The sequence below is a fragment of the Tasmannia lanceolata genome, unplaced genomic scaffold (assembly GCF_043159265.1).
Source record: "Tasmannia lanceolata isolate RefF3 unplaced genomic scaffold, GAP_Taslan_0.1 ptg000026l, whole genome shotgun sequence".
Lineage (NCBI taxonomy): Eukaryota > Viridiplantae > Streptophyta > Magnoliopsida > Canellales > Winteraceae > Tasmannia > Tasmannia lanceolata.
In genome coordinates this window covers 3,103,265-3,127,751 of record NW_027518703.1, presented here as the reverse complement: position 1 = coordinate 3,127,751, position 24,487 = coordinate 3,103,265, and the positions used below count along the sequence as shown (strand labels likewise).

Sequence of the window (24,487 nt, the reverse complement as noted above, 5' to 3'; positions counted from 1 at the left end):
TTTTCGGTTTCTGTTTCGGTTTCGGTTTTGCCCAAGAAGAATATAGTGCAAGTAGAATCAACTAGAATGGAATTATACTGGAACAAATAGAATAAGAGCTTATTCCAATTCCAGTTCACTACTTGTAGAGGAACAAAGTTTAAGTAGACCACTCACCACACTCTGTCCAGGTGCTGGTTTTAACTGGAACAAATAGAATCAACTAAACAAAGCCTATTCCAGTTCACTACTTGTCTACTTGTAGTCTGCAGAGGCACTCTACTTGTCTAGAGTGCAAGCCATCCAGACAATGCAATTAGCCAATTGTATCATGCTAAGAAAAACTCAGGTTTTCACATCTAACCAGGACCTGGGCAGAGTGGGAAAAATTACAGCAAGCCATCTAGACAATGCACTCTACCCGGAGCCAATTATTTTCATATCTAATTCTGCTCTGGGTGACTAAAACTCTAAAAGTAAATGGGCAGCTGCATGTTCAAATAAAATGCAAAGGTCAGAAGGGTGCTACCTGTTGCCGATCAACATTCCAATTTTTTTTTTTGATGGGTAATCAACATTCCAATTAACCAAGAGCACATGTTCATCTCAGGTTTTGTAAACCTGAAATTTCAGGGAGCAAATTGAGAAGATATGGCTCTTTAGCCCCTCGATTCAAATGGCAATAGCAACTAGCAAGCATGTTACATGTAGGGAAAACTCAAGTTCACTGTTTCTACATGAACTCAATGTGCTTCCATAAGTATTTAATCAAACACCAAGTGGGAAAAATTAGAGCAAGATCAACGAATTCTCAGAAACCAAAAAAAAAAAAAAAATACACCAGAACAACATATATTTGGTGCTTCACGAGGGGTTTTAGAAAAAGTTTTCAAACCAAAATTCAATACCCAAAAAGAGTCTGATAAGGCCTTGCATGAATGGTATTTCCAATTTTCTATTCATGCAAGCATAGGCACTGCCCCCTTGCAAGCATAGGCACTGCCCCCTAGCACTGTCCCCTTGCTTTCGATTTTTCCAGCCAAAATTTCAACAACTATACATCAGTGGTGCCAATTGCCAACTGCCAAACAAGACATAGAAAGACGAATATATGACATGAAAATTTAGAACTACGAATATATGAAATGAAACCATAGAAACCTCATATACAACTACTTTGAAGAATTATACAAAGCAAGTAAAGAAAGTACTAGAAATCGAGTTTGATTCACAAAAGAACAAGTAAAGAAATCATACAAAGCAAAGAAAGAATCACAAGATATGAAGAGAACTCCACAAGGACCAGAATTACAAACCTGAAACCGTCTTCCACTCTTCCATGCTTTGAAGTTCAAAGCTCAATAGTTGAAGACATATCCCCAACATTTGAAAATTCTAAAAATAAGAATACAAATGGCTTTAGTTTAAGAAACATCAAGTTCCAAGTCAAAATCAGTATATAGCAACACACTAAAAAAATTAAAACTAAAATAAATACAAATATTGTCATTTTCAACATTTTCAAGATCCTCCAGCGCTCCTTCGACATTAACCGGCATTGAAGATGATCGAAGCCAATCTTGAGCACATATAAGAGCTTGTGCTATCTTAAGAGTAAAAAAACTCCTAAAAGCATCAAAAACACGTCTCCTGTGCTAAACGCAGACTTCGAAGTAATGGTGGAGATGAGAACCGCCAACACAAACTGTACCATTTCTGATAAGACAGGAAATCTAGCACTGTTATGTTTCCACCACCTTAAAATATCAAATTCATTGGGACATTCTTCGGTGTCTTCACTTAAATATCTATCCAGTTCCATTTTAATATCCCCGATTCAATCTTGTGCTTCTTAAACTTTTCCTGTATCATCTTCCTCACATGTTGTCTAGGTTCTTGAATTTATGAGTGTTGAGACTGCTCTCTTGAAGTTGATAGCCCCAAGTGAACATCATTGTCCTGAGGTGTTTTGTATGTGTTCTTATTGTTTAACTCCTTAAACAATTCAACTGTGGCATTGAACACTCTTTCCCCCAACTCGTTGCCTTTTACCTCCCCATACATATCGATAAGAGCGAACTTCACAAAATCCATTTTGTGTCGAGGGTCAAGAACAACCGCGATATAAATTAATTTATTTATCTTCTCAATATCACCCCAATACTTGTCATACTTCTCTTTCATTCTCCTCGCCATCATTACCAAGTTAAAGCCTTCACTCTCAAGCCACTCTTGTAAAAGGCATTCAACCTCAACAATTTCAGGAAATAGAGTATTGGATGTAACATTCAATGATCCTGAAACCCGCATGGTGAGCTCATAGAAGTTTTGAAGCAATGCCGCCATCCTCCAAACTTTTGCCCAATCTCCATGATCGGGCTTCCTAATCCCATCCAAATCACCTGAATCAAGTTCACTACTGAAAAGTGATCTTCAATGTCAAACCTATCAAATGCTTTTTCAAATTTTTCAGCTTCCCTTAACATCAAGTATGTCGAGTTCCATCTAGTAGATACATTTAGGCACAACAAACTCTTGTTTTGAATCCTCTTGTTCTCAATACATTATTTGAAGAGCTTCAACCTAGCTGGAGAACTCCTCACATATCTGACCACCGCCCGCACGTGATCAACTATAATTTTCACTTCTTTTAATCCATCACACACAACTAGATTAATTATGTGTGCTACACACCTCACATGAAGGTATTTTCCTTGTAAAATGCTAGACTCCCAGTAATAATTCTTCTCCTCAAGTATCCAATCGCAACATCGTTTGAACTAGCATTGTCTATAGTAACAGTGAACACTCTATCAATCCCCCAATCAAGAAGACACCTCTCAATGGCCTTACCAAGAGGCTCACCTTTATGACTAGAAATTGGACAAAAGTTTAGTATTTTTTTGTGCAATTTTCAATTATTGTCAATATAATGAGCCGTGAGACACATGTAGTTAATTCTTTGCAGAGAGGACCATGTGTCTGTAGTGAGATAAACCCTTTGACTTGATTGTTTAAAAAACTTCTTCAACTTCGACGTCTCTTTTAAGAAGAATTAGAAGCAACCCCTCACAACCGTCGAACGTGATGGAATATGAAACCGATGATATGCAACTGAAATCAAATGTTGAAACCCTTCGTTCTCCATAGACTTAAATGAAAGCTCATCCACAATAATCATACGGGTTAAGGCATTTCTAATGGGCTCTTGGTCAAACTTCCAAACAGAAAGGGTGCCACTATCATCCCCTCTTGACCCTTGATTGGTTGGTAATTCAATTGTGTCTGCATTGTGTTCATATTGGCAGGGAACTTTTTGCATGAGGTGATGTGATTCCTAAGCGAGGTAGTTCAATTTTTCTTTGGATCACAACAAAACTCCTTCTTACAATACATACAAGTAGCCTTATGTTCACCCATCTAATTAACAAATTTTGTAAAATGATCCCATACATCTGACCATGACTTCAGAGTCTTTCTCTTCCATGAGTTTCCAACCATTTGGTTTGAGTCTGTGAGGTTTGAAGATTGTTCGCTAGAAATAATATTAGGAGCTTCTCCTTCTTGCGACATCTACGGCGAATCAGAGATAATAGAAACAAGACAATAAGAGTATAAGACATACATTACAGATTACCCAACACAAAATAAGCTACCCAATAGAAAATAAGATAAAAGATATGCAGCAAAAGCAAGATACCCAACACAAATATTACTATCCCAAGAATTAACAATGAGATGAGCCATAAGTGATTTAGTGTTACCTTCGTACCCAATAGGCCAATAGCAAAGAGCTAAAGAAGATAGAATGATGCTAACACTAATAGCCCCTTGAGTGGTGGATGGAGGTCGCGGTAAATGAATCTATGGTCGAACAATCAAGAAAATTAATAATGAATATAGAAAAATGAAATAACAGATAAGTCATAAGTTACCATACAAAGTTACAAACCTCAAATCTCAATCACTCAATGGCTCAATCCTAAGAAAGAAAAGCATATCAATCTATTTGTTGAATACAATATATCAACACCTACATGAAGGAAAAAAACAGATCAAGAAACATTAGAAAAGAGGGGTAACAAGAAATAAGGGTTTTGTAGGGGTTTTGTGTGGCTTTTGGCTGGGTTGGGTTGAGCTATTGCTAAAAATGAATAGGAAACACATTATACAATTGGTGTTGTTGGAAGAAAATGTAGAGGGTAAAATAATGAATAGGAAACACATTATATAATTTCAAAGAATCACAAGGCCATAAACTGGAAAGAAAGAGAGTAAAATCAATAGATAAAACTAAGGGAAAATTTACACCCCCTCTAGTTTCTGACACATACACTTCTACCCTTGTTGTTCTAAACGTGACAAGTACATCCCCTAAGACTTCAAAACGTGAAAAGTACACCCCCTCCGTCAGCAGTCCGTCAGTTTAACCTGACGGAAAGACTAAAACTAACCATGGTAAATATTTTTAGGAGAGAAATACCCTCATTTGCAGAGAGATTAGGGTTACGCCATTTCCCACCGCCGTTGTCGCACCTCCGGCCACCGCCACCTTCGGCCACCGCTGCCGTTGCCATCTCCGGCCACCGTTGTCACCTCCACCACAGCAATGAAACCCCACCCCATGGCTACATCAAACCCACATTTCAAGAAAAAAAACATTGATAAAAATTAAAATAGCCCTAAAATATTAGGGTTTATGTGCAAATCATGATAATGGTGTGAATGAAGACAAATAAAACTCTTAAATCGAGGGTTTATGTTGATAAATAAACAAGGGTTTGAATCAAACTCTAATTTTTAGTTTTCAAGTCTGAAAACCTTAATTTCCAGTTGGGGAAGACAAGGGCATTTTGGTCATTTCCACTTCGCCGTCTGGTCCGTCCAGTTAAAAAAACCCAATGAAACCACAGGGGTAGAAGTTTATGTGTCAGAAACTAGAGGGGGTGAAAATGTAATTTTCCCTAAAACTAATTACAAAGTAAACAATAAAAATTGATGCTTAAAGATGTGAGGGGAACGAGCATATATCAGAATCTCCCAAAAATTGCAGAATTAGGAGAAAGAAAAAGCAGTAAAGCACGGAAATTTCAAACAAAAATAATCACAAAAAAGAGGGGTTTTTATACCTTTCAGAGCCTCAGAGGAGGATTGGAACAGAATAAAAATATAATCACATAAAAGAGGGGTTTTAAGGCTTTCCGACAAGGATTAAGTAAAAAATAATCACAGAAAAGATGGCTTGAGAAGGGTTAGAACAGAGTAAAAAAAATCAGAGAAAAGAGGGGTTTTTATACCTTTCCGAGGAGGATTAGAATTTAAAACAGAGTAAAAAAAAAAGTTTCGAAGAGCATGTAAATGCCCTTTAATGAGTGCCAAAAAGATAATAATATGAGGAGAGGGGTTTGCCGGTTTGTAAACCTTTCCAAGGAGTATTAGAATAGAGTAAAAAGAAAAGAGGGTTTTTTTTTATATAGAAGAATAGAACCGAGTGAAAAAAAATGAGAGAAAAGAGATGGGTTTTTATACCTTTCCAAGGAGGATTTCGTTGGTGAGAGTCGAGCTCCTTGTCTCCTTCCTCTTCTTCTATTAACCCAACCAAATCTCACATATAGAAAATTTCAGACAAAATAAATCGATCTAATATGAAAAAGGGGTTTGGATTTCAATTGATTTGAGATGTTTTGCAGGGAGAGATGGAGGAATGAATGGCAATGGAGGAGCCGTAGTTAATGGAGGATCCCAGAGTTCGCTCGCCGGAGTTAGAGAGTGGAGAGGCGGCGGACTAAGAGGAGTAGAGTAAGGAGACAAGGAGCTCGACTCTCACCAACGAAATCCTCCCTGGAAAGGTATAAAAGCCCATCTCTTTTGCCTATTGGCCTTTTGGGTTTTGTTGACTAAAAAACGAAAGCTTAAAACCAAAAACGAAAAAAACGGAGGTGGACAGTTGAGATCTTTTAGTGAATATAACTCAAGTCAGGTGAGTCGTGTCGTGTCGTGACTTGTGAGTTGTGACTTGTGGACGGTTGAGACATTTCAGTGAGGCTAACTGGGTAAGTTTATAACTTACATTATATGTAATGGATTGTTAATGAATTAATCGGTTTTCTAAACCGAAACCGAAAACCAAAATTGAAAACCGACACCGAAAACCGAAATGTTCTTTGGACTTGCCACAATTTGGTTTTTCGGTTAACCGAAATAATTTTTGACAAAAACATAAAACCGAATTGTGAGTAGGATGCAAAACTGAAACCGAATTGACCAAAAGCCGAACCAAAATAACCAAAGGTTGGTTCGGTTATTCGGTTATACCCGAATAATGCACGCCCCTATTGGTGTGTGGCTCAAGAATGCTCCATTGTTATGTTTGAACTAGGGCTGCAACTCGAGCCGGGTTTTACCCGACCCGACCTGAAAATAGCCTGGGTTGGGTTCAGGTTTCATGGGTTTCGGGTCGAGCCGGGTTGAGCATTCAAAAGCCCGCATGAATCTCAGGTCGAGCCGGGTTTGAAGGGGCCCGACCCGACCCGACCCGAGTTACATAAATTATAGTATGTACATTGTTTTCTATTGTTAGTTAAAAGTGAAAACCCACGCACCCACTGTTATTGTATGTGAGTGTAATTTCTGCTTCTATGAGTTGAGTTGATTCAAGTGTTTGATTCAGTATTGTTTGATTGTAATTACAACATTGTTTGGTTACAACCTTGTTTGATTCAAGTGTTCTGTGAGTGTAATTACTTCATTGTTTGATTCAAGTACACTGTGAGTGTAATTTCTACATCTATGAGTTGAGTTGCCTTGCCAAACAAGAATTTTTCTTAAAAAATTGGGTCAACGTGAAAAAACCCGACCCGACCCGAGATTTATCATGGGTAGGACCAGGTTTGGGAATCGTGGGTTTTCCGAAAAAAAACCCGACCCGACGACCTGACCCGAGATATTTCTCGGGTAGGGTTGGGTTCTCCAAAACCCGACCCGCCCGACCCGAGTTGCAGCCCTAGTTTGAACCCACAACATTTTTTAACATTTTCCAATTTGCTAACATAAGTGATGGCGTACTTTTTGCTAACGTAAGTGATGGCGTCATTCATTAAAAAAAATGTTATAAATAGCCGTATCTCTCTAGAGGTAAGGAGTGAGAGAAATCCAGTGACAGTAAAAATTGAAGAGCTTTGATTTAGCTGAGGGAAAAATGGGTGAGGGAGATGAAGTGAGCAACAAACAGATTATCTTTAGAGATTTTGTGACCGGATTTCCTAAAGAATCAGACATGATTTTGAGTTGTAGCAAAATCCGATTGAAGGTTGGTGAGGGATCAAAATCAGTCCTCGTAAAGAACCTCTACCTCTCTTGCGATCCTTATTTGCGAGGTCGGATGAATCGGAATCCACCTGGCCATATTCCTTCCTTCACCCCAGGATCGGTAATTTTCTTTTTCTCCCTTACGGTCGGGCCCACTTAATAGGATGATCCAAACCGTCCATTTGTTGGGCGTAAATAGGTTGTGCCCCCAAATCATTTCTACAGGATGATCCTAACCGTCCTATCTATAGAAGTCAGTCCCTCTATAGACCGGACGGTTAGGATCATCTTATTTACTTTGTGGCCCAACAAATGGACGGTTTGGATCATCCCATGGAGTGGTCCCTTCTATACTTTTTGAAAAATACGGGTTTATACTGCCCCACATCATATAAAGTAGTCTCAGAATTTGTATTGACTGTCAGATAAAAAAAACCAAGGAAAATTTGGATAATTCAATGAGAAGAAACCTTAGCGCTTTGGTTCAGGCTTTTGTTAGGGATGTAGCCATTTAAGAGGATTTGCTAGCGTCCATCCCAAAGGGAATTTCGCGGATGGCCTGTTGCATGTCAGCAGTCACACCGGCTCACTTTTCAATAGATTTTGTCTTCATTCACGAGGTGGCTGCTCTGACATGCATCATGCCATACTTGAAATGACTTAGCAAATCCCCCATTTATTTTTTGAGGCATTTTATTATTTCATCTCCATTATTGCCCAAAACCCTTCATCTTCTCTGCTTCTTTTTCATTCTCGGTGGGTAAATTGGCATGCGCAAGTTAGTGATTTATATGGGCTTAGTTACTCCTAGTTATTATGTAGTGGGTATGTGTTTTAGAATTCCTCTAAAATATTTTGTAATTTGCTTCAATTTTTCAAAACTCAGTTTCTTCCGATAACTCGGCCTTTGTAAAACCGATTTGACTTGGGTGAGTGCATGATTGACAAAATCAATTTTCATCGAGTCAGAAGAGTCAGAGAAGTTTTCCTTACACTCCATAGGACAAAACTCAAACTCGGACTCGAACGAGAACTCGGCCTAGGTAAAACTAGTTGACTCGGTCGAATCTATCATTGAGCGGTAATGGTTAGAGGACTTGATTGATGATAACTGAGCGTATGTAATCCAAATTCCACAGTTTTAGTCTGTTTCTGAGCCCCATTAAGGTATTGTTGTCTTTAAGAGCACTTACCGAGTCAACTCGAGTCAAACAAGAACTGAATAGAGATAATAGAACTCGGTTTTTGTAGAACACGTTATAGAGTGCATTGAACTCAGTTGAATGCGCGCAAAACTCAAAAAATCAACCTCTTGTTTAAAATTAAAAAGCAATATAAAATACTTAACCAAGTGTGAATACAACTTGGTCGGGTTGTGACTACTGACAAGTTAGAATATTTTGAGCCTTTTTTTCTCCTGCTAGGTACTGAACTTGGGTTTGTTACTTTCTTGTTATTATGCAGCCTATAATTGGCTATGGTGTATCTAAAATTATAGATTCTGGACATCCGGACTTCAAGGAAGGGGACTTGGTGTGGGGGCTCACTCGATGGGAAGAGTTCAGTCTCATATCGGAGACCGATATGCTAATTAAGATCAAATATACAGATGTGCCACTTTCTTATTACACAGGCCTCCTCGGTAAGTTGAACTATTTTTAATTGGTCTTATTTAGATAGCTATGTTTTTGTGTAACTATTTTCCTATAGAAAAGAATTTGATTTGGAGCTGAGATTAAGATCTCATTTGGCGCTATTTACTTAGGTTAGGTGACCATAATAACAAAATCAAAGCATAATAGAGTAGTTAAACCCTGAAGCATTGATTGTAGTCTCCGTGTGATAGATAGTAATTAGCTTTTACATTGTTTTGTCATATATCTGATTTCTAGATATTTCCTGTAATATTTCCAAAGCATGGGACTTTATTTTTTAACTGGTGTCATCCTTACATTTCATGAAATTTAAATAAAATTTACTAAAATGGAGAGGAAAGTTTTAAAGTACTGAAGCCAAACTGTACCGGCATGGATCTATCTAGGTATCATACCGGCATGGATCTGTATAGGTTGTCCGAAAAACATTTTGGGTAATTCCGTAATTGGATCAACTCAGCAAGACAAAGCAATATATAGCATGTATCTAAATTAAAAGAGATTGAAAGAGATGAGTGTTACGGATTAACGCTACCCTTAAGATAGATTATCACCCCACCAAAACGGTAAGCAATTGGGTTCCTCTTGCAACCCATCTCCAGGATACAACACCACTTATTGTCTTTGACGGTGTGCACGCAATGGGTCGGACCTAGCGGACACAAACTATGCCGAACAAATCTGCCCACTTGAAATAAATATTGCAAAGTTTGAAATTGGGGGGGGGGGGGGGGACACTTGTAAACTACAAGTCTAATAAGAAAATCCCAATAGTAAGAGAGAAGAGGGAGCTTTCTGTTTGTGTATATGCAACATGGAGAAGAGTGAAGTAGTCTTCTATACACCAGAGTGTATATATCAACACCTCTTCTTCAAGGGTTTTCAAGTGAAAGTGTATTAAAAAAGTGTTATGAAAAGAGACCGTTTTGCAACGATCAAAAAATTAAGTGGAAAACGTATGAGATATGAAACCATATAAAGCTCAATCAAGTTGCTGTTTGCAAAACGTAAAACGGTGAAATTTGGTTCACCAAAAGTCAAAGGCCTTTTTGGATTTAAATAATTAACATAATCTATCTTAAGATTGCCTTGAAAGTTGCCTTGAAATTGCCTAGCAATTTGTATTTGAAGTCCCTGAAAAGAAGAATCAATGAATTTCCTGAAATTGTTGTGCAAAAACATCTGATTGATCGAGTTCATAGAATCCCTTTCAGTCCACATCTCCACAGTAATTGTAATCCTTCCCAGATTGTAAATTAGTATTCTGTTTTCACTTTTAGTTTCATCTTGGTAAATTTTCTGGCACTTGAAGTTCTAACCATAGGACATTGTTTGTAGGGATGCCTGGTCTCACAGCTTATGCTGGATTTCATGAGGTTTGCTCTCCTAAGAAAGGGGAATATGTCTACGTATCAGCGGCATCCGGTGCAGTTGGTCAACTTGTTGGGCAATTTGCTAAGCTCATGGGTTGCTATGTGATTGGAAGTGCTGGCTCCGATGAAAAGGTAACATACCATGAAGCAAGAATAGGGGAACTCATTGTACATGGAAAGGCATTTACATCCAACCAAACATGCCTGTATAGAGGGACCAACACCATACGTGTCACCTCATGATAAGCTGCAAGATCAACATTCTTGTTTTCACATATATGCCATTTTTGGTCTATGTCTGATCTGTAATTTTTTTTTAGGAAGCATAGTCTTCGTGATAATTTAGATTGCTGCTTATCACTAATTCCATTGCCTACTCAGGTCAATTTATTGAAGAACAAGTTTGGATATGATGAGGCTTTCAACTATAAAGAAGAGCCTAACTTGAATGAGGCTTTGAAAAGGTCTGTACCTATTTTCATATGAGATTCTTAAACATCATCTTCTTAAATAATTAAAGTTTTTTTACTACAGAAAAGAGCAACTGTCTTGTTTAAAGTAGGGGTACAACTCGGTTCTATTTTTGGGAATTCGGGTTGAGCTTTTAACATAAAATCCCATGTGTCCGAATCTGACATGGCCATGAGTGTCGGATTCAGCAAACTTCAAAAACAAAGATTAGTGGAGTCGCCAAAATATTTAATTAATTCTGAAATTTTAAGTATAATAAATAGGGATTTGCTCGCCACTTTCGTGGAAAGTCATTTTGCTCCCAGCTTTTGCATGTGATGAGAGCCATGTCAGATGAATCAAATGAGTTAGCTAGACAAAATCTGCCAAAACGTCAACATATGCAGCTGTCATCACATGCAAAAGCCTGGTGCGAAATGGCTCTGCGAAAGTTAATTGCTAGCAACTACCTAATAAATAAACTTGGCCATTAGAAAATAAAAAACTACCTAATAAAAAATATATTGAAATTTTTAGTAGGTTGAGTAATTGTAATATTTTACTTTTGTATAAGAAAATAAAAAACTTACTATCAAGATGGATAAAACTTAAAACATGCAGTAATTATAAAGTGGTGATAGTAGTATTTAGAAGAAAAAAAATTAATAGAGATTAGAAGTGTCACCATGAATCCTTAAGTTTTGGAATCAGAGACGTGTCTGGGACGGATTCTTCGCCCATTCAGTAGAATCCATGTAACATAGATAAAATATGATTGGATTTGGGTTGATTCCGATTCATTTTCAGTAAAAGCTCAACCCAACCCGACCCAAGTTGCACCCACCAGTTTTAAGGCTGTTTACATCCATCTCTTCACTGTTTCTTCCATTTTCTTGTTTGATAGAAGTGCAAGGTCACCACTTTCAGGTATTTCCCCGAAGGCATTGACGTCTACTTTGAGAATGTGGGTGGCCCAATGCTCGATGCAGTTCTCTTGAACATGAGAATCAAAGGCCGCATTGCGGTGTGTGGTATGATTTCTCAATACAACCTTGAAAAACCTTATGGTGTGCAAAACTTGTTCTGCCTCATTTCAAAGCGCATTCGAATGGAAGGATTCACTGTAATAGATTACGACCACTTGTATCCTCAGTTCTTGGAGTTGACCCATCAGTACATCAAGGAGGGGAAGATTTTTTATGTTGAAGATACAGTCGAGGGACTCGAAAAAGCACCGGCAGCTCTAATAGGACTCTTCACCGGAAGCAACGTCGGGAAACAAGTTGTTGTAGTTGCACACGAGTGATTTGGATGGCTCGGATCCTTTGTTTTTGTGATGTGAAGATCTATGTATTGTTTGTATCGAAGATGTTAGACATTGGTGTGGCATTTTAGTCAATTTTACTTGGATATGGTAAATGCTACCTATTTTAAGCATGATAATAATTGTGATTATTTTTGCTTAATCTGTAGAAGCTTGTTTTTGCTTATTGTTGCATTATTGTGGAGATGCATGTTAAGTAACTAGATGTATTTAATTAATCATTGAGATTGATTAATGATCGTCAACAGGTAAGGTCTGCTTCTCACATGGCATAGACCGACCCAGACATCTGGGATGTTCGGGATGAGGCCTATCGTGAGGAGGTGATTGACCGCCTTGACATCTGGGATGTGCGAAGATGCAATTGGCCGCCCTGATTCCATAGGAGTTCAGGATGATTGACCTGTTTCAGAGCTAGGATGAGGTATTTCTGAGATGAGTCAGATGAGCCTTACGGTCGCTGAGGACTGATCTTGCATGGTGTAACCGCATGACGATATATCTAGTTCCGGAGAGCTGTGTGCTTTCCATATTTACACCATGGCGTGTGCACTAGGTGCAACACGTGCTTGAGACCACTACCTACAGGTGCATGATTAATCCCCCCTTTTACCTAGCATCACGTGTGAGGAGCCGGTTCCGTAGGTAACCCTTGTACCTTTAGTACCCTTCACTTTGCTATGAAGTTGAGGTTTGATGCTTGCTAATTTGGCATGCTAACCTATGGTTGTGATCGTTTCGACCTACTGGTGCATTGCTGGGAAAGCAGTTAGACCGATACGGAATAGCGTTGTGGTTGGGGAAGATCCCATGATATTTGCTCTATGGCTGGGCTATGGCGTGCGCTTGTTTCTCTTTATCGGCCGCGGCATTTTTATCCGGTTTTATTCGTAGTTTTGCAAATTGTTTTCTAAATCTATTTATATAATTAAATATGATTATTTTGGAAAATGGTTTTGCAATGCATTAGTTTACTCGACAAATGAACAAGTTCATGCTGAGCTGGATGGGGGCTCTTTTGGATTAGAGCAGGTCATCTCGGTGTCTATTGTGTGGGTCTAGGGCAGGCTAGATGGGATTGTGATGTTGCCGTATTGGTCAAATGGAGATTTGGCACGGTGCTCACGTTGAGGAAATGATTGGTCCCTGAGGTCTCACCTGTTAGGTTTCAATATTTGAGGTAAGTCATTCATGGATAGGATTGCTAGATGGTTTGTTTTGTGTCGTTGACTTGACTAACTCTGTGGATTGGCAGGTTGGTAATTATCATTGAGCCTGGAGGGCATTTTGGTGATTGATGGCACAATTGTAATAAAGTCGAAGAGGGAGGGCTGTTTGTTTCCCTTGAGAGAGTGTGGAGATTTTGAGGGTAATTTGGGAATTACCAAATTTCCTCTCTCTATATAAGTGATCTTAGAGCTCATTCTACAGACACAAGAGTTCTCTCCTCCCTCTTCTTTTCCATTCCCCTAGGATCTTTCCATCCACCCTCGATCTCACTCGTCCATCTTCATCGGACTGAAATTTAACGGGTGTACAGTTACAAACTCCCTAGTGGTGTAAGTACAAACCCCCTTAGGGTTTGCAATCGTCTTCCATCTCGTTATTTGTGGTCTCTTTAGCGGCATTCTGCATGATTACGCGCTCAGTTCGAAGATCTTGCAGAGGAAAATTTTTGAAGTTAGCTATTCGGTTCGTAGTCTGTGGATTTCGTGGAAATTGTCGTTAAGAGGCTTCAACAAAGAAGATGAGATCTTACCACTTAAAATTAGTTTGTGAATTTTTGTGGAAAATTTTGGTAACTTTTGTATGTTTATTTCTCCCCCTCAGTTTTGATAACGACATCCCTACATCATCCCTTACTGGCCAGCACTGTGTTGATTGCACGGTCAGTAATTGATAGTGCCTTTAAGAAAACAGAGAGGAAGAAGTACATACGTACATACACCTCTTGAATTAAGAGACGCCAAATATATTCGAAATAGGAAACTACTGTATCCATCGGTTTCACTCCGAAATTAGGTCGTCAGAGGTTGGCCGACTATTTTACGGGGGGAATAAATATAACTCCTCTTGGTGCTCTCGGCTGGTGCCATTTTTGTAGTCACTCGAGGGTCGTATGTCGCCGGTCTTGTCCGTCCAGATCGGTGGCTCAATCGTCAGCGACTGGTTTGCCGTCCCATTCCCAGCATAAAGTGTATTTCCTCACTTTCCGGCGAAATCCGAGCGTGAAGAGTGTTAGATATCTTCAAAATGTTTTGGGGCAATTCAAAATATTTGAAAGTGTTTTATCAAAATAAAAAGAGAAATTAAAACAGATTTTCAAACAGGGCCGGTCTGATTTCCAGAAAAGTATGGCCGGTCGACTGCGGTTCTTTAGATCGAAAAAAAATAAAAAGTCTAGAATCATATCGACGGGCGACCGCGGCCGTGCGGAGAAAAATGGACACATCTTTTCACTTCCAAATTTGAACCTCTTCGTGTCCTTTTGCTTCCCAATAGTCATGGATGATTTCAAACTCAATTGACACTTTATGGATGATCCAAATTAGTTATATCGCGAACAGGTGCGATCTAAGGGCCATTGCACAAACCAATCTAAAGGTACTTTGAAGGGGTGCTTTTAACATTCTAAAGGGTACTTTGAAGGGATGCTTTTCACATTGAAAAGACATCTGTGGCTCTCTAAAAATAGTAGAAAATCTGTCTTTTAATAGTTAGTTATTGCTGAATCTTTTCTCTCATGAAAGCCCCTACTCTCTTGTTTTAAAGGTCGAGTTTTATACAAAACAGTGCATTAAATACTGTTTTTCTACAGAAACAGTTTTTTCTTTAGAAACAGTTTTAGGAAATTTTGGTAAGGCTTGTAATTCTTAAAGGGCGTTTTGGGTTTGATTCCGCTTGTGCAAAGCATCGTCAAACATTTATAGGATATTCCTACAAGGCTTCATTGTATCTTGGAGGCAATTCGCGGATCCTCTTTGCACGCTACTGGTGGGGGTGAAATTTGTCTTTAAGGAAAGCTATTATGCGCCTTAAAGCATCACTACTTATTGATCTTAGATCCCCATCAACACCAAATCCTACAAACAATGAGTTCATCTCACCAAAGCCATCGAGTTTTGATCGCTAGTTCACTGGATCCAATTTTTGTGAGTCCCTGTTTCGTCGGAAGGAAGGAGAAGGGATTAGATGGGGTTGGGCTTAGATTAGAAACCACATCCCCTAATTTCGGTATTGACCCTTATCATGAAAGTAAAATAAAAGACCCATTCACCCAAAAGCCGTAAAATGGGCTTAGAAGTGTATTAACACACTTTGGTCGGTTTTGTTAATTACACCCAGTAAAACAATACACAGATACGTGATGCAAATGGTTATTAAAACCGACTTGATGTGTTTGAAAACACTTTGGTTGGTCTTGATAATGGCACTCCAACATTACTGCTCTTGAAACAACACTTTGGTTGCTCTTGGTAATGGCACTCCAACATTAATACTCTCTAAACAAGTCTTTGCTGTGCAAGTTTTCAGGGTCATTTTGATAACAAGAACATTATGTTCTGTCTTATATTGCCCATCCCCGTGACTATGTTGTAGGTCACACAAGTTTTAAAACTTGAAGTAGTGTTGGGGCCTGCCCATAAATATGTGGTGAATAATTTGTGCTCGTCGTGAGCATCAGTTGGAGGAGATAGTTGCCCCATTCCATCAACATACAATGACGTATAAATACTGGGGCCCACCTAATTAAATCCCCTTCCTTTTGGTAAGGGCACTATAGAAGAAAAAAAATCAGCCGTGAGCTCTTTATTTTCTGGGGAAAATGATAACAAAATGAGACTTTTAATTAATATTATGAAAAGAGGGCTGTGTTGGCTAAATTCTGAGAAAGGGTGAAACGGATCCCAAGGCATGTTTTAAGACAAGAATACCCATTACTTGCTTTTCCCTCCACCAAGGTAAGAAACAGATCCCAATGCATTTCACCAACCCTTTTCACCTTTTTTACCTTCACCTTTTTTACCTTCTTCCCCATGCCAAGTGCTAAAACTCTATTGCCTTTTGTAAAACTCCAATGACGACCAGTGAAAAAGATAAAAAAAAAATGGGAATTTTAACTGAAATTATGAAAAAATTGTTGTGTGGCTAAATTATGAGAAATGGTGAAACGGATCCCAAGGCATGTTTTAAGACAAAGATGCCCTTTACTTGCTTTTCCCTCCACCAAGGTAAGAAACGGATTTCAATGAATTTCACCAACCCTTTTCACCCTTTTTACCTTCTTCTTCCCCATGCCAAGTGCAGAAACTCCATTGCCTTTTGTAAAACTCCATTAAAACTCCATTGAATACCAGTGAAACTCCCCTTCAGAACATGTAGATTTTATTAGCTCTCTTTATTTTATTTGGCTATGAAACCTAAGGTTCATTGGTAGGTCAATTGTCATACATTTGCTTAGGTTTAGCATGTTCTTTACAATGCTATGGTGTATTGTCATCATCCTCTTTATTTGTTAGGGATTTGTTATGGTTTTGTTAGGAATTTGTTATTATCGTCATCCTCTTTACAATGCAATGGTGTATTGTCATCATCTCTCTATCTCTATTTCTCTCTCTCTCTCTCTCTCTCTCTCTCTCTCTCTCTCGCCTTCTATGTTTCTGTTTAGAGTAAAACCCGGTTGAAACTCCTGTCTATATACAATCAGAACCACTATTTAAATGTGTAGAACGAATATTTAGTTCTTGGAACCACTGTTGATATGTGGGAATCAGTATTTAGTCCTTGCAACCACTAAGTAGTGGTTCCAATGGTATGAATAGTGGTTCTGAATGTGGAAATACACTGACAACACTATGTAGAATATCAGAACCACTATTTAAACACTTAAATAATCTATTTATACCATCCTAACCACTATGTAGACGTTTGAACCGCTATATAGTGGTTCCGAGAGTATAAATAGTGAGAAAAAAAGGTTATGCAGCCAAAACCACTTTAAAAAGTGAGAATAAGTGTATAAATAGGGGTCTAAACACTTAGAACCATTAATTATACCTAGGAATCACTATTTACCACTATGCAGTGGTTCCGAGGTATAAATAGTTGTTTCAAGGTATAAATAGTGGTTCCAAGGTATAAATAATGGTTTACACATTATAATAGTATTTCATTGGGTGTCAGAGTTGTCATGAATTTATGAACAATGGTTTAAATAGTTGTCTAATCACTCAGATCTTATGGTGGTTCATAGTTTAGAAGGCCTAATACTTGTTCCGAGAGTATAAATTGTGAGAATAAAAAAGTTATACAGTCAAAACCACTATAAAAAGTGAGAATGATTATATTTATAGGAGTTTAAACACTCAAAACCACTAATTATATCTAGGAACCACTATATACCATTATGTAGTAGTTCCGAGGTATAAATATTGGTTCATACATTCTGATAGTATTTCATTGGGTCTCAAAGTTATCATGAATTTATAAACAGTGGTTTAAACACTCAGAACCATATTTAGATGAAAGGAACAACAATTAAATCCTTCCAAGCACTAACTGTGGTTTCAAGATTCCTAAGAACCACAATTACAGTCCAAACCACTATAAAAAATGAGAATGAGTGTATACATAGTGGTCTAAACACTCAGAACCACTAATTATACAGTGAGAACCACTATTTATACCTTGGAACCACTATTTACCACTATGTAGTGGTTCCGAGGTATAAATAGTGGTTCATACATTCTAATAGTATTTCAATAAGGAGGTAACAAATCTCTTAGAGGGGTGTATTGGACAATTGGGGTATTACATCCTTCCCCCCTCAAAGAAATTTCGTCCTCGAAATTTAAATGAAACTAACATACCTAAGTTAGGAAACAACTGAGGGTACTTTTTCCTCATCGACTCTTCGAGCTCCCAAGTGGCCTCCCATTCAGTGTGGCATGCCCACTGAACCTTTACATACGGAATCGTATGACACCGAAGTACCTGTTCCTTTCTGTCCACTATCTTTATTGGTATAGCCTCATAAGACAAATCTTCCCTGAGCTTAAGGGGAGCTAACTCCACCCTATGGCCTGGGTCAGGAATATACTTTCTCAGCATAGAGATGTGGAACACGTTGTGAATGCCAGACAAAGACGGTGGTAAGGCTAGTCTATAGACCACCTCTCCAACTCTCTCAAGGATCTCAAAAGGTCCGACATACCGAGGACTAAGTTTGCCACGAATCCCAAATCTCCTAACACCCTTGGTGGGGGAAACCTTAAAAAAGACATGGTCACCAACTTTAAATTCCAACTCTCTCCTCCTAACATCCGCTTAACTCTTTTGTCGGCTTTGAGCTGTTCGAAGACGATCTCTAATAAAATGTACCTTATCAACTGTCTGCTGCACAAGCTCAGGACCCAGAATTCTTCTTTCTCCAACATCATCCCAGCAAAGTGCCTCGAAAGGAGCTATCTGAATGCTCGCCTGATAACTATTATTATAGGCGAACTCCACCAAGAGTAGGTGATAATCCCAAGATTGCTTGAAGTCAATAGCACATGCCCTAAACATATCCTCTAATATCTGGATAGTTCACTCCGATTGACCATCTCTCTGAGGATGATAAGCCGTTGAGAAATTTAACGAGGTTCCCATTGCCTTGTGCAAACTTGTCCAAAATTGCGACACAAAATGCGTGTCCCGGTCAGACACTATAGTCACTGGCACTCCATGCAACCTCACTATCTCTTTATTGTATAATTTCGCTAGATCTTCCATTGATATCCCTCTCTTTATGGGTAGGAAGTGCGCAGATTTAGTGAGTCTATCCACAATCACCCAAACAATGTCATTTCCTCTGCAAGTGGGAGGCAAACCCGAGACTAAGTCCATGGTAATATGCTCCTATTTCCACTCGGATATAGGGAGAGGCCTCAATGTCCCAGCTGGCCTTTGATGTTCAGCCTTTACTTGTTGACAAGTCAAACATTGAGCCACAAAATGCGCAATTTTTCGCTTCATGTTATTCCACCAAAAGTTGCACTTCAAATCCTTGTACATTTTCGTACTTCCAGGGTGTACAGTGTGTAGGCTGTGCAATGGGCTTCTTCCATAATTTCTCGCTTCAGATTAGGATTGTTGGGGACAGATAATCTGTTGTCAAATTTCAACGAGCCATCCTCGTGGATACTAAATCTATCAAATGAATCCGATCCCGCTTCAGCCCTTATTTTCTACAACTGAGGATCCTCTAACTGAGCTATCTTGATCCTTTCAAGCAAGGTCGGCCTTACCTGTAAGTTGGCCAGTAAAATACCTTCTCCCTGTCGATGTTTTTCTATAGACAATCTAGCAAAATCTTGCACTATTCGGCTTTGGGCTGTAAGGGAAGCTGACACATCGCTAGCGTCTTTCTACTCAAAGCATCTGCCACAACATTGGCTTTCCCAGGGTGGTAATGGATAGATAGATCATAATCTTCCATTAATTCCAGCCACCTTCTTTGTCTCATATTAAGTACTTGTTCTGAGTAAACAAGTACTTCAAGCTCTTGTGATCTGTATAAATTTCACAAGGTTCTCCATACAGGTAATGTCTCTAGATCTTTAGCGCAAAGACAATAGCTGCTAGCTCAAGGTCATGGGTGGAGTAGTTCTCTTCATAGGGTTTTAACTGCCGCGAAGCATAAGCTACAACTTTCCCATTCTGGATCAATACACAGCCTAACCCCTTCTTCGAAGCATTGCTGTAAATGGTGAATCCATCCCCACTAGTCGGTAATGTCAAGACGGGAGCCGTCACAAGGCGACGCTTCAACTCTTGAAAGCTACGTTCACACTCTTCTGACCAAACAATTTTTACCTCCTTTCTAGTCAACAAGGTAAGAGAAGTCCTCCAAAAACCTCCTGTAGTACCCAGCCAATCCCAAGAAACTGCCGAGGTAGGATGGCCGAGCGATTGGTGCTCCTACGGCGTCTCCCATACATGTGAAGAATTCAGTGAGGCCTGGGTGCCTTTTGCCTTTTCTTTTATCCATTGCTTTTCTCCTGGATTTCTAAAAAATAAATTGAAATTGAACGGAAGGATTTTGTATGGCTGAAAAAATAAACCCACAAGATTTTAATCAACCAAATTGGTTATATATGAGTGTATAAAATGGGAAAAATTAACACCTAAAACGAAAACCCAACTCTGACAAGAACTATTACATGAATAGTAATTAAATGACAACCATGCAAGTTTTGTTTAGGTTACTTTTAATTGTAGCAATCAATCGACATAAACCAAGTTTCCTTGATTCGCGTCATAGAATAACAAATGAAGGACTTGGGACAGTTTAATTTGTCCAAGATCTGACAAGAATTGTATAACGAAATTATCGACAAACAAAAGTCATTTAAGTTAAACTAGAATTAATCAAATGGGTACTAAACAAACAATATTTACTGTCTAAACTCAGAGTTAGCATGTATCATTGATTCAAAGGTAGGATTAATCTAAGGTGAAATAAAATGACATAAGGAGTAGTTAGTTTGTTTGTTATTGCATATTTTCTCATTCTTTTCCTTCATTAGAAACCAATATGTATGTCTCATTCTTTTCCTACATAATTTTTTTTCGTGAAGAGTGACCACAGACCATTCAAAGAAAAAAGATAGAGAACCTTGGTGAATAGTGGCAGCTACCTAGACATAGGAAAAATCACATCTTGCTAGGTGGAAATACAAAATCCAACCAACTCAATTTTTGTGGTGAGAGTGCGTTCGCACACGGGGTGATGGTGGTTGTGGGTGGAGCCATCTTGCTAGGTGGAAATAAAGAATCCAACCTTATCATCATCTGTTGTGTGTGTGTGCGCGAGCGCGCGCACGGTGATGGTGGTTGTGGGCAGTGTCCATCCAATCTGTGTGTACGATGTGTAGCTGTCTAATAAAAATAGTTGAGGATTTTCCCACACTATAATTTCATAGACCAGGGTAATAATAAGGAGAGGAAAAGAGGATGTGTCACACAGTATAATTTCTCCCCTTAACTAACCAGAGGCAATATAGACAGTAAACTTTTGAAGCCTATGAAAGATCATTTTTTTTTCTGTACTGCAAGAAAATCTAAAATAGAAAATTGCTAATCATATACAAGCAAAATTAGCAAACTTTAGTAAAATAATTGGATGTTCTATCGCTACTCTATATTGAAGTACCTAGTAATATGAACTTTAGAGAGGTGGGGAAAGCGGAAAATTACAAATTTCATAAGCATTACCTGTTCTAACAACTTCAGCTACTTTCGTCCCCAATCCTGTTTCCTTGTAACCTCTTCTTTCTAATTCATCCTGCAACAACAATGGAATTAAGTCTCACAAAACAAACATAAGATACTATAACAAGTGCAATCTCATGTTTTTTTTTTAGTAACATGTTATGGGAAATGACTCACTAAACTTGTTTATCATTTTAGTTGCAGTAATAAGTTTTGGAGTAACGAAATCAATATGTAAGAAACATGAAAGGGAACATCCCACCTTTACAAGATTATAGGTAGGTATATTTTTTTATCAAATTATATTCATGGAAAATATGCAAAATTGATGGCCAAATGACAAATTACAGTGAATAAATTCAATAGTCCTTAGGTAAAAAATGGTCAGAGTAGTCAGGTCTAAAGACTTTAGAATAGGTTTGCCTTCATGATCAGTATATGAAAGCAGTACAGCAAGGAAATAATTGAAGTAATAAAAAAATGATGAACACACCAACATATTCCATTGCTTATAGCAAGAATTTCAAACGCATAATGTTAAACAACCATCTCAACTAAGAAAAGCACATGTCAGGATCAATAGTAAGTTCAATGTAAATTATGTTGTAAAGCTATTTTGGAATGAAATTTTTTTTCATTTTTCCATTCCATTCCCAAGGTAATCAGAATAGGGATCTTAAAGTGATTACTGGACTCAAAAATATATGTCGCCTAAGAAAGTAATTGAACACAAATTAAGTTACAAAGAACTCTTAACTATAGTCAAGTTAATCATGTAGGTCATCAAGATTTGAACGAAACTTTTTAGTGCATATAAAAATGCTTATCCATCCTACCTATGAGGCATTAAGCTCCCTGCTCAACAGACTCCCAAATTGTATTTGGGAGAATACAAATTGCACACTTGAGTCGTTTCATGAATGACATGACTCGATGAGCTACATCCTATTGAATGAATACTAAATATTAGGGGGGGATAATTGAAAGACACAAAAAACTCCACCAACTGCCTTGTGCAAAATAAAACAAAATATGCCAAAGTAATATAATGATACTCTTTGATCTAGAGAGGTGTTATAAAAGAATTTCCATGTGGAATTCTCTTTGAAACCCAAGGCATTAAATCAAATGTATCAAACAACACTACTTTGGCTTGTTTGACTTTGATTTCCTGAAGCTGGGAACTCATGTAATAATCACATTTAAAAAAGGAATCCATGATTGTTGCTATATGAGAAGAACTGTCACTATGTGTATTAAGCTTCCTATGTTGTTGGTTGCATTGAGAACAATTAGACAGACAAGCTACAATTGTCACGGATGGCTTCTTTGAAAACAATTTCTCTTTGTGATTGGACCTATCTGTTGTGAGACTTTTGAATTAGATTTGAAGAGATTTAATCCTCTCTTGTTCAGGCTAGTGGACTCTGGTTTCTAAATTTGTGTACTAATATTACTCTCAGCTGAGAGCATAGTTTCCACCTATGAAATTGAGCCAAAGTGACTACAGGATACATCCAAAGAATTCGGGTATTGAGGGCATCAGCTGAACTTTGGCTTGTGGGACTTGCAGTGCATGAAATTGGATAGAGCCAACAAATTTTGCGTGAAATACAAGTCTTGTAATCAAGGCAGCACAGGGATGTTGAAGCTGGGTGGTTTTTCACAATATATCTAAATCTCCAATAGGAGGTTGGTTCTCCCATAACCTATCCATTTCAATTGAGGGTACAGACTTGACTTAATTCGGGAAGAATATCTTCAATCAAGAGCCCCTTCTTCTTAGTTTACACATTGGAACTTGTCACATTTCAAATTAATGAGATGAAAATATAGATTTCATTAGTTGAAAAATGAGATGGAAATATAGATTTCGGGCATGAATAAAAAAGAAAAAATTAAGGTCAAATTAGTAAAAATGGAGATGATAGAATGGTGGAGAACAATACCTTATGGTAGAGAAAGAAATCTGATCTTCTTTTTTGCAACCAACTTCTTCCTCTTCTATTCCTTTTAAAACCTAATCACTCTCCTCTCCAAAGACCCTAAATGCTCCTCCTCCTCTCTTCTTCTCTTCTGGCACTTTCTGAAATTTCCCAAACCCTGTTTCCTTCTTTTCATCGAAACCCTAATTGGGCCCTCCTTTTCCACAGATCAAAGAAAGATGGAGAGCTGAGATGAGGAGAAGGGAAAGAGAGGGTGGTGGTGGCCGTGGATTTCGATGGTGGGGGTGGTGGGATTTGATGGAGGCCTGATGTCGAGATGGGGTGTTGGCCGAGCCTTCTTCTCTTCTCCCAAACTTTGAAACCCTAAAAAGAGAGAAAAATGGGTTTTCTCTAGGAAAATTTTAGAAAGCGCGGGTCGAGAAACGTAGGTCGCACAATTTAGTCTTTTTTCTATTCACCGATGTTCAAAAATTGCCGGTGGTTCTTATATGCAGCGAGGCTCATGATTGTCGCTTAATACCAACGCAATTACACAATTAGTTACCGACGTTTTACATTGCAAACGTCTGTGAACACTGAGGGTGTCAATTTTGGCTCGGGCTCGGAAGCTCGCTCGAGCTCGGCTCAAAAAAAGCTCGGCTCGAATCCTTAACGAGCCGAGCCGAGCCGGCTGGCCAGGCTCGTTAAGCTTAACGAGCCGAGCCCGAGTTAGGCCAGGCTCGGCTCGGCTCGGCTCGGCTCGTTAAGAATTTAATATATTTAAATATATATATATTATAGGTTAATATATACACTAAAAGGGTTGTCCAGGGGGTGAAAGGGGGAGGCAAAATATGTCACTTGTTTTTGGAACCCCATTTGTTACTTGGACCACCCCCCGTGGTGTAAAAAGAGTAGTCAAATTACACTAGATAGGGTTGTCCAGGGAAGATGAGGGGTGTGAATTTAATATAACCCAAGCTCGATAAGGCTCGCGAGCCTGGCCAAGCCTGACCGAGCCGAGCCCGAGCCTGGTTCGAGCCCGAGCCGAGCCCGAGCCGAGCCTGGCCAAGCTCGGCTCGGCTCGGCTCGTTTACACCCCTAGTGAACACAAACCTTTAGTGACGTTTTTAAAACGTCGGTAAATAAATACGGTGTATTTTTTACGCGGGATAAGCTACTGGCACACTCACCGTCGTTCTATTTTACGAACGTCGG

General features: G+C 38.7%; 1 protein-coding gene and 2 long non-coding RNA genes across 8 annotated transcripts; 1 reads left to right on the top strand and 2 right to left on the bottom strand.

The window, feature by feature from the left end:
* Positions 1-969: 969 nt before the first annotated feature.
* On the bottom strand, positions 970-5,867 carry LOC143858723 (uncharacterized). Of its 5 annotated transcripts, XR_013239017.1 has the most exons (7): positions 5,509-5,867; positions 4,502-4,607; positions 4,314-4,422; positions 3,932-4,012; positions 3,744-3,843; positions 1,296-1,374; positions 970-1,060 (listed from the first exon to the last, which is right to left on the bottom strand). It is a non-coding gene; the product is annotated as an uncharacterized LOC143858723 (long non-coding RNA). The 5 variants fall into 5 exon arrangements; XR_013239016.1 differs by having other exon boundaries at positions 4,314-4,607; XR_013239013.1 differs by lacking the exon at positions 4,314-4,422 and having other exon boundaries at positions 4,463-4,607; positions 5,509-5,866.
* A 1,261-nt stretch (positions 5,868-7,128) lies between these two features.
* LOC143858378 (2-alkenal reductase (NADP(+)-dependent)-like) lies at positions 7,129-12,233 on the top strand. Its single transcript, XM_077369015.1, has 5 exons — positions 7,129-7,408; positions 8,752-8,929; positions 10,281-10,447; positions 10,697-10,779; positions 11,693-12,233. The coding sequence occupies exons 1-5, from the start codon at positions 7,178-7,180 to the stop codon at positions 12,069-12,071; spliced, it is 1,038 nt and encodes a 345-aa protein (XP_077225130.1). The 5' UTR covers positions 7,129-7,177; the 3' UTR covers positions 12,072-12,233.
* A 5,463-nt stretch (positions 12,234-17,696) lies between these two features.
* On the bottom strand, positions 17,697-23,749 carry LOC143858565 (uncharacterized). Of its 2 annotated transcripts, XR_013238979.1 has the most exons (3): positions 23,294-23,749; positions 21,348-21,417; positions 17,697-20,180 (listed from the first exon to the last, which is right to left on the bottom strand). It is a non-coding gene; the product is annotated as an uncharacterized LOC143858565 (long non-coding RNA). The 2 variants fall into 2 exon arrangements; XR_013238978.1 differs by lacking the exon at positions 17,697-20,180 and having other exon boundaries at positions 21,146-21,417.
* Between the last annotated feature and the right edge of the window lie 738 nt (positions 23,750-24,487).